At 36.3% G+C, this 10,222-nt stretch overlaps 1 protein-coding gene across 1 annotated transcript; it reads left to right on the top strand.

Annotated features, from left to right (window-relative positions):
- Window positions 1-627: 627 nt before the first annotated feature.
- LOC137938452 (uncharacterized) lies at window positions 628-963 on the top strand. The gene has a single exon (XM_068783411.1). It carries the CDS (start codon window positions 628-630, stop codon window positions 961-963), a length of 336 nt encoding a protein of 111 aa, XP_068639512.1.
- Window positions 964-10,222: the final 9,259 nt, after the last annotated feature.

Here is a 10,222-nt window from a genome sequence, read left to right on the forward strand (position 1 = left end):
CGTGACAATTATAAAGACTTTTCATGTGAACAATAGTCAGTCCAAAGAAAGGCTATTGTTTGACAGAACTGATTGTCAGTATTTGATCATTGCACTGAGAGTACCACTTACAATTAATTTCTCTGTCCAAAGACTAGGAATTAATGTTGTACTAGGTATCTTGAGATGGGTCCCCAATTTGGATTTTATTTTGTACTTGTCTATTTTTCTTTATATGACATACTAGTTAATGTGAGTATGCTTGTTTATTTTGTTCTTTATACAGTTTCTGTTGCTACTGCTTCAAATGTTACTGCTCAAATAAGCAGCATTCCAATGTTAAGCGGGATGAATTTTAAGGCCTGGAAAGATACTGTGGAAATTGTCCTCGGTTGTATGGATTTAGATCTTGCACTTTGGGTAGAGCCACCCATTTCTACTCCTGATAACCTCAATGAGGTTAAAATTGAGAAGTGGGAGCGCTCGAACTGAATGTGTTTGATGATCATGAAACGCTCCATTCCGGAGGCGTTTCGGGGCTCTATGATAGAGAGCGAGAGCGCCAAGAAGTTCCTAGAAGAAATTGAACAATATTTTGCCAAGAATGAAAAATCAGAGGCGAGTAGCCTTTTGGCTAAACTCGTTTCGATGAAATATAAAGGCAAAGGGAACATAAGAGAGTACATCATGGAAATGTCTCATCTCGCATCAAAACTCAAGTCACTTAAGTTAGAGCTGTCTGAGGACTTGCTTGTGCACTTGGTTCTGATCTCTCTTCCTACACACTTTGGGCAATTCAAAGTGAGTTATAACACTCAGAAGAACAAATGGTCCCTAAATGAGCTTATATCTCACTGCGTGCTAGAGGAAGAGAGGCAACAACGGGATAAGACTGAAAGTGCTCACTTGGCTTCAACCTCTCAGTACAAGAAGAAGAAGAGAGGTAAGGATACTGCGGTAAGTTCTTCTCAGACTAAGAAATAGAAGAAGCAGGCTGAGGAGTTTACCTGCTTCTTCGACAAGAAGTCAAGACATATGAAGAAGGATTGTCCCAAGTACGCTGCCTGGAGTGTAAAGAAGGATATGCCTCTAACTTTAGTTTGTTCTGAAGTTAATTTAGCTTCTGTACCTAAAGACACTTGGTGTGTGGATTCTGGTGCTACCACTCACATTAGTATGTCTTTGCAGGGTTGCCTGTGGAGCCGACCGCCCAATGATGCTGAAAAATTCATCTTTGTGGGCGACGACAATAAAGTTGCAGTAGAGACTATAGGAACTTTCAAATTACAATTAAGCACTGGATTTTATTTGGATTTATTTGAGATATTTGTTGCACCATCTTTTAGGCAGAATATAATTTCTATTTCCATTTTGGACAAATCAGGTATTTCTTGTTCTTTTGGAAATAATAAAGTTAGTCTCTACCAAAATTCAAATTTTGTTGGTTCCGATCCCTTAATTGAATGTACTTCCTTTTCTACTTCTCCCCCTCAACCTGAAAGGTATCAATGTAATCCCAATTTGAAACAAAAACATAATTGTATGTATTATCTTCTCCATCAAGGTGTCCCAAGGATAAGAACTTAATTGGACACAAACTCTCAAAAAATAAGATGGGTTATGTATGTATAAAAAAGATTGAAACCAACCTCATAGGATTTCAAACAAAATTATTGGTAATAATCACTAAAAATGATAACACCTGTCATTCAAAGGATGACAATAAAAACCCACTTAAGGATACTCATAAAAAATCTCAATGGACTTAAAACACCCATATGTATATAAAAAGAGAGACCAACCGAAGCAACGCACAAGAGGTTGGCCAAAAGGATATGCGAGAGTAAAAAAAAGATGATAGGAGAAAGGTCACCAATAAAAAAGGGTATGTGGGGAATGTAATGAAGGAAAAATAACCATCTCGATAATAAGAAGGAGACTCTAATGATAGAAAAATAACGTAACAAGATAATTTCATGAGGGTGAGAAATTTTTTTCAGAGCTGACGATGCAGAAGATATTCAACCAAGTAACAAAACACACAACTTGAAAACAATATTGACTATGGAAACTCTATAACTGCATAACTTACAAGTTTTTGTTTCCAGATTAATCATTCCATATGAGGAAGTTTGTAATTGAATACTCAATGAATTCCTATCTGCAATACTTTTCTGCTTGTAGAATCAAAACAGAAAGTTTCCAAAGATAGACTTTCCTGAATTAGTAACATTTTCCTAAATTAGACTTTTCGAAGATAAAGATTTTTAGGATCAAAGAGGCTTCAAAAAAGAAGATAGTGTTGAAATCAGACCAAAAATCTATGATTAAAAGACAAATTTGGCTAAAAATTTGGATTTTAGGAGAAAATGAAACTCAATTCACGTTAATGCCTAGAAATAATAGGAGAAAAAATAGGGAAAAAATATTTTCTGTATACCTAACCTTTGGTACTTATGATATCAATATCTCCCTAAAAATAGCTCAAAAACACAAAAGGTTTGTTGCTCAAGAAACTATACTCGAAGAGATTAAATGTGATACCTATTCTAACAGCAAAAAATTCGTTCTTGAATATTTTATGATCTCTTGATTCTCTTCGTTTTGTAGTTTGATCCTGACTGACTCCAATGTGAATATCTCCTTAAATATAGATCAAATTGACATGAAAGTTTCTCCTTCTGAAACTAGAATTAAATAAATTTCATCCAAGTATAACTTATTTTCATAAAATTTAATTATTTTTAAAACAAATTATCTGATAGATTTCAGACTCTATAATCTGGCCAAATTGAGTACTTTTTCTTCTTTGGCCAGCATGACCATTGTCACTTTAGAGACTGATATCTCCCTTTAAAAAATTCAGACTGACAATTTGTTGAATAGGTAAGAAAATAGACTTACATATATTTCTCTTCATATATAAATTCTCTATATAAAGTCTCGTTCTTGATGACATAAAATGCTCGAGAAATATTTCGCTTGTTGCTTGGACCTCTCTTACAGTTTGACCTTTGTTGCTTCAAATATCAATTTCTCTTTCTTAAAAACTTCAATTGCCAAAATTATTTTTGAGTTGGAAAATAGAAAAGAAGATATTTTTTTCAATATATAATTTGAAATATGAAAAGCTCGTTATAGATGTGCGAACACCAAGAAAACAATGGGTACTAGGATTGGAAAGTGAAAAAAAAGATTGAATACAAACCTAAACTACTAGAGATGATAGATCAGAAATGGATCAAATTATCTCTGTGGTTGACTGAGTCAACTCACAGATCCCACTCTAATACCATTTTGAATTTCTAGAAAAGAGAAAAACTTCACAAACTTTTTGTAATATGAGTACATGAGCCCATATTTATAATAAAAGAAAGTAGTAGAGTCCAATTACAATTAAACTACCCTTGTCCTAATTACACCCAAAGTCTAACACTTAAAGATAAGTCCTAACATGTTTAAAAAATTAAATATAAATAAAAAACTAACATAACTAAAACACCTTTTAACTGAAATTCTTCTATGAAACCTCCTTCCATAATAATTCTAGCTATGTAAGACTTCTTATTATGAGAGTCATGTAATACTCTTCCTTATTTGCTCTTCAACACAACAACACAAGTTATGATGATATTCTTTAGGATTCCTTCTCTATTTTGAGAAGTATTTGCAGAAGTCGATTAGCAATAGTAGAAGGAAGAAGACAAGTCTATTTAAATAATATCCTTTCTTTAAATAATCGTCTCTGTTTTTTAGAATTCTTGCAACAACAGTGGTGTGTTAGTCGTGGTTTTTATGTGAATCTACTACTACTTGCATACTTCTGATTATTATCGTCGTTATGCTATTGCTATGGTTATCACCATTCTGTTGTTGCTATGATTTATCGTTCAACCGAGAAGCCATTGTTTGGAAATAAGCTTGAAACCTCATCTTCTTCGTATCCAGGCTTTAAGTGATCTGAAGCAAGTTTCCAAACTATTGCTATTTGAAGCGGGTTTCCAGACTATTTCTAAGTCTTCTGTGGAATTTAGGATTCCATGGTGGAAGACCTCAAACAAGGTGGTGGAGAAAGAGAGGAGGAAGCAGAAGAGAAGAAAAGGGAGAAGAGAGGAGAAGGGAGGAGAAATAGAGGGATGGCTGGTAGAGAAAGAGGGAGAGAGCTCTTGGGAAAAGAGAGAATAGGCTGGGGACAAGTTTTGAGAAGAGGAGAGGCTTGATGCTCTACCCCATGTCTTGAGGTTCTAATTTATTGTTGTGAAGGAAGTTTACAATGACTACAATGCCCTTAGGGCTACAATTTTTATGAAAGAAAAGACATAAGTGGATATACATCATCTTACATAATTACACCTTTATGAAGATCACTTTATTTACCACCTTTGCCACTTCTAGACATGAGGGAGGATTTCTCTCTTTTTACCCGTTATGCCACCCTTCATGGATACCTTCTTACACTCCCCCTCAAACTGGTGGTGAGAAGATATCATATAACCATAGCTTGGTGCTTATAATGGAGAGAAATTTCGAGCTAAGTAATTTTGTAACTACATCCGCCAGTTGGTTGTGAGATGAGACATGCTTGAGACTTATAATGACTGCTTATAACTTCTCTTTGACAAAGTGGCAATCAATTTTGATATGCTTTGTTCTTTAATGAAAGACTAGGTTGGAAGCAATGCGAATCGCAACTTGAATATCACAATGGAGTTCCAGCAGGCCATTTTTATTAAATCGCATTTGTGCTAGGAGAGATTTGATCCATAGAAGTTTGCTTACTGCATGAGCCATAGTTTGATATTCTACCTCAACACTGGATCTTGCCACAACATTTTGTTTTTTGCTTTTCGTTGTCAGAAGGTAGCTTCCAACTAGGGTATAATACCCTGAGGTAGATTTTCTGTCATCTGGAGATCCAACCCAATTTTCACCAGCAAAGCTTACAATGTTAAGATGACCGTGGTACTTATGTAAAAGCCCTTGTCCTGGGGCTTTCTTCAAGTACCTGAGGATTTTTTATAGTGCATGCCAGTGAGAACCTGAGGTTTATGCATGTATTGGCTGACAACACTAACGAAAAATGAGATATCCAGTCTAGTCACTGTATGAAAAATTTGTTTTCCAACCATACTTTCGTATTTACCCATATCAACATCTTCACTAGAGCCTGCACATAATTTTACATTTGTATCCATTAGAGTGTCAGCAGGGCGACATCCCATCATTCCTGTCTTTGAGCAAGTCAAGAACATACTTTCTTTGTGATAGGATAATTCCATGCTTGGACTGAAGAACTTCAATAACCAAGAAGTACTTGAGAAGTTCCAAGTCTTTTGTGTTGAATTCACTACATATCTTCTATTTAATTTGATTTATGTTCTCGATATCATTTCCTTTCAGAATAATGTCATCTACATATACAAAAACAACACCACACCCTTCTTAGTGTACTTGAAAAACACCGAATGGTCCACAAAACACCTAGTGAATCTGAATTGAAGCATGGTTTGACTGAACTTGTCAAACTAAGCTCACGAATATTGCTTTTTCCAATAGGGATTTTTGTAAACAGCAACCCCCTCCCTTCCTCCTCCCCCCCCCCCCCCCCCCCCCCCGTTATAAAATCTCCTCCTTAATATCTCCATTAAGAAAAGACATTTTTTACATCGAGTTGAAGCACCAACCAACAAGAGATAATAAGAGGTGTACCAAATTTAGTTTGGCGACAGGCGGAGAAGGTTTCTTCATAGTTGACACCATAGCATTGAGTGTAACCTTTTTCTACGAGGTGAGCTTTAAGGTAGGACATGGAGCCATCCGGATTGTGTTTAATAGTTAAAATGCATTTACATCCCACTGGTTGTTTCCTGGATGGGAGGGGAACAAGTGTCCAAGTCAGATTTTCATGTAGGGCTACCATTTCTTCATTCATCGATGCTTTCCATCTTGAAAGCTAAAGGGCCTCCTGATAAGACTAAGGAATAGAGGTAAATGATATGGATGTAAGGAAGTGATGACAAAATGGTGATAATTGATGAGTCGATAAAAAAACTTGGAGATTGGGTGAGAGTTAGACTATCTTGTACAAGACCTCAACTCCTTCTGAAGAGCAATTGGTCGAGTATCACAGGGAGGACCAAAAAATGAGGGGAAGAAAAAAAACTTACCTCTGAAGGAGCTGGAGACTCGACTGGTGAGGCGTCAGCCAATGCTTCAGGGGGCTAAAAAGATAAGTCGTCCTGGCCATTAATTGTAGAGTCTTCGATGTGTACAACAAGCTTAGGAAACTCATTCGTAGGAGAGAAATAGGTGGGGCACTGGTGGTCGAACAAAAAGACTGCTCTTCAAAAAAGGTCACATATCTGGGTACGAACATTCTCTTGAGTGAAAGATTATAACACACATATCCTTTTTGAGTATGAGAGTACCCAAAAAATACATTTAAGGGCATTTTAGTCATTGTAAAACTTCTCCCACAACTATAAATAAGAGCCTCAAGGCATGGGGTAGAGCATCAAGCTTCTCCTCTTCTCATATTTCGTCCTTAGCCTATTCTCTCTTTTCCCAAGATCTCTCTTCCTCTTTCTCTACCAACCATCCCTCTCTTTCTCCACCACCTTGATCGAGGTCTTCCACCATAGATCCTGAATTCCATATGGTATTCGAACTATGGTTTTAGGATTCCAAGTTCCTCGGTTAAAGTGTTAATCATACGATTTTATCAAGCTTGTAAAGTTGGAGTTGAAGTAAATTGAGCAACCCATGCTCTCTAAGATAAATGCTCTTCTTTTCTTTTGTTGAGATGAAGAAGGTTGGAGAATGAGTATTCTCCTCTTATTTACACAAAGATTAAGTGTCACTACTCTGATTGAATGAACATAGGTTTTTTTATTCAATTTAGTCTCATTCATGCAATTTTCGGTCAAGGAGCAGTTTTCTATATCTTAATGTTGTTTTTGATATTTGGGAAATTATTTGAATCAAGCCTAGTTGATTCCCTTTTGAAACAATTTTTTTGGAACAAAGATTGCTGATTTCAATAACGATTTTGATCCTTCTAATTAGATTATATTGTGAGATTTATTTCTCTAAATACTCAAGAGCCAAAGGAAAGTCCAAAGGCTGGGATATTTTTACATATGGAGCATGCACTAAAGGAGGAAAGTTTCATTCTTTGGAATTGACTTGACTTTAAGCAAAATTTGATAATTTGATTTGATATTCTTTTGGATTTGGAGATTCTTTCTTTATTATGAATGATATGAAAATCTTTCAAGATTGCATGGGCCAGCATAAGAAAGGTCTATTCTTGTTTAAGTGCCTGCATGAATTGAGGTTTGGATTTAAGAAAAAACAACACTCGGTATGTGTTCTCCTTGCTTCAATTGCTACTCTCTTATCTTAATTCTGGATTGTTGCACCTTTTACATGAATCTAGGTTGATTCTCTCTTGGGTTTAAGCATTTTTTGGCTTTAAAACCAAGAGGATATATGGTTAAGAGATTGTTGTCCCACGTCAAAGAAAAAGAAAGGTGCTGAAATTTCGGCAAGTATAATTGATTCTTAAAGCTACAACTTCAGCTCATAAACTCTTTGCGTGGTGATTTTTCGTTTAGTGGACAATATTTCATGGCTGAAGATATTGGATTTAATATGGCTGGAAAAAGCGACCTACTCAAAATTACCACAATTCCTCTTAGGGGGTTATCAAATTACTTGAGTTAGTAACAATTCGTTAAGCGATTTCTCATCATTCGTGACTTGTTGAGTTACTTGAATGAGCCACCTTCTCTTCTAGATGAAGGAAGATAGTGCATGTACCAAGCGGCTTTAGGAGGATACATTAGTCCTTAGTTGGTTGATCAACGACATGGAAGAAATCGTTGCAAATAATGTGGTGCATTTTGAGACCGCTAAACAAGTGTGGGATACTTATGCAAAGTTATACACCAGTGCCAATAGCTTGCAAAAATTATATGATGTTTTTCCAAATAATGTATAATGCCAATTAAGGAGATAATGTACATGATTATCTTTCAAGGTTAGAGGTCTCATTCAAGAACGAAAACTTGCTCAACCCTATTCCACAAATATTTCAGTTCAAGAGGAACAAAGGAAAATATTGGCAACATCCATCTATCTTGCCAATATCAAACTGTATCTTGAGGTAACCAAAACTCAAATCCTTAGCTCAGTTGCTCTTCCCTCCTTTGATGATATCGGTGTAACACTTATGCGTATCCCAGATCCATCCACTAGTTCCCAAGTTGATGTCTCCTCTGCCATGTAATCTAATAATAGAGATGGTAATTCCAATAATCGGGGAAAAAGAAGAAATAATTGAGGTGGAAGAGGTGGTAAGAATGGGCAAGGCTCTTCTCGATCTGAAAATCAAACCTATTCTCATTGTGGAAAAATAGGTCACATAATAGATACTTGCTGGAAAATTAGACCGGGCTACAACCAACCAAACTTCTACCAATAGTGGAGATAAGGTAGAGAACATCCTGACACATCCAGAGGCTAGAAAACTATATCCGAAGAAGACTATGATTTACTTCAATGGATGAAGAGTATAATAATATCTCCCTCGAATAAGACCTCTTCTACTAATACAACTATCTCTTGTATGATCTCAGCTACTTCACTCTCTCCATCTTGGATTATTGACTTTGGGGCCTCCGAGCACTTGACAAGTAATGATAATCTTTTGATTTCCATCTCCCCTTGTTTGATTGATAAATTTGTTTCCATAGCAGATTGACCCCAAACCAAGGTCCAAGGGATGGGGTCCACATATGTTACACCCACATTACACTTAAAAGATGTGCTTTTTGTTCCTTAGTTTTTGTTAAATTTTCTATCAGTCAGTCAGTTAACAATAAAATTTAACTATTCTTTTACTTTTTCTCCTACCTCTTGTGTCTTTCAGGACCTACAGATGAAACAAGCAATTGGTGGAGGCCGTGAACAAGGGGGTACTTCAAACAGTCAACAGTCTCAACTGCAACTAGTTCATAGCACAAAGCCTTTCAATGGCACAACACATTAGGCCACCCATATCTATAGACCCTTAAACATGTAATTCCCTCATTATAGTCTATTTTTCATTTGAACTATGAAAGTTGTCAACTAAGTAAACACCAATGAAGTACTTATCCCCCTTGAAGCAAAACTAAAGGTGTTTCATCTTTTTCTTTAATTCATACTGATGTGTGGGGACCCTTGAAAATATCTAATGTTTCTCATTCAAAGTTTTTTATTACATTTATTGATGACTTCTCTTGAGTTACATGGTTATTTTTACTTAAAGATAGATCCGAAATATTACATACTCTCAAATTCTTTTGTGCTATGATATCTACTCAGTTTTATACCACCTTAAAGGTTCTCTGGTCCGGTAATGCAAAAGAATATATGTCTAGAGAATTCCCATCATTTTGCCAGGATAATTGAATCATACATTGAACCTCCTATGTCTACACACCACAACAAAATGGTGTGGTTGAGAAAAAAAATAGACACCTTCTTGAGGTTGGTCGGTCCCTCATTTAACATATACAGTACCCCACTTCTATTGGCCCCTTGCTATCCTTACAACATGCTTTCACATCAATAGGTTGCCATCTTCCGTTCTAAATGATCGGTCACCCTTCTCTCGTCTCTTTCCTATAGAAGACATGTTTTCCCTTACTATGAAAGTATTTGGGTGTAATTGCTTTGTCAATGTTACATCTCCGCATACAACCAAATTGGACCCTAGAGCCCTTAAATGTATTTTTCTGGAAAACTGTCATACTCATAAAAGATATGTGTGATAATCCTTTCTGGATGCAGGATGTCCGGGATGACTTATCTTTTAAGCTCTCTAAAGCATTGGCTAACACCTCACCTGTCAAGTTTCCAACTCCTTCAGAGGTAAGGTCTCCTTTTTTCCCTCATTTTTTTGGTTCTCCCTTTGATACTCGACCAATTGCTCTTCAAAAGGAGTTGAAGTCTTATACAAGACACTCTACCTCTCACTCCATTTCCATTTTTTTATCAACTCATCGATTATCACCATCTTGTTATCACTTCCTTGCATCCATATCATCTTATTAGGAGGTCCTTCAGCATCCAGGATGGAGAGGGTGAAGTAGCTGAGATCATACCGGAGATAGTTGTAGTTGCAGTAGTGGAAAGGGTCTTGTTCGAGGAAGATATCATTATACTCTTCATCCGATGAAGTAAATCATAGTCTTCT

The sequence above is a fragment of the Aristolochia californica genome, unplaced genomic scaffold, assembly GCF_029961685.1.
Source record: "Aristolochia californica isolate CCGP_79_NKW_82.1479 unplaced genomic scaffold, dmAriCali1.0.hap1 SCAF_8, whole genome shotgun sequence".
In the NCBI taxonomy this organism is placed as follows: Eukaryota; Viridiplantae; Streptophyta; class Magnoliopsida; order Piperales; family Aristolochiaceae; genus Aristolochia; species Aristolochia californica.

Excerpts from the sequence above, each read along its gene's own strand:
- LOC137938452 (XM_068783411.1), top strand. The coding sequence starts at position 628 with ATGAAATATAAAGGCAAAGGGAACATAAGAGAGTACATCATGGAAATG.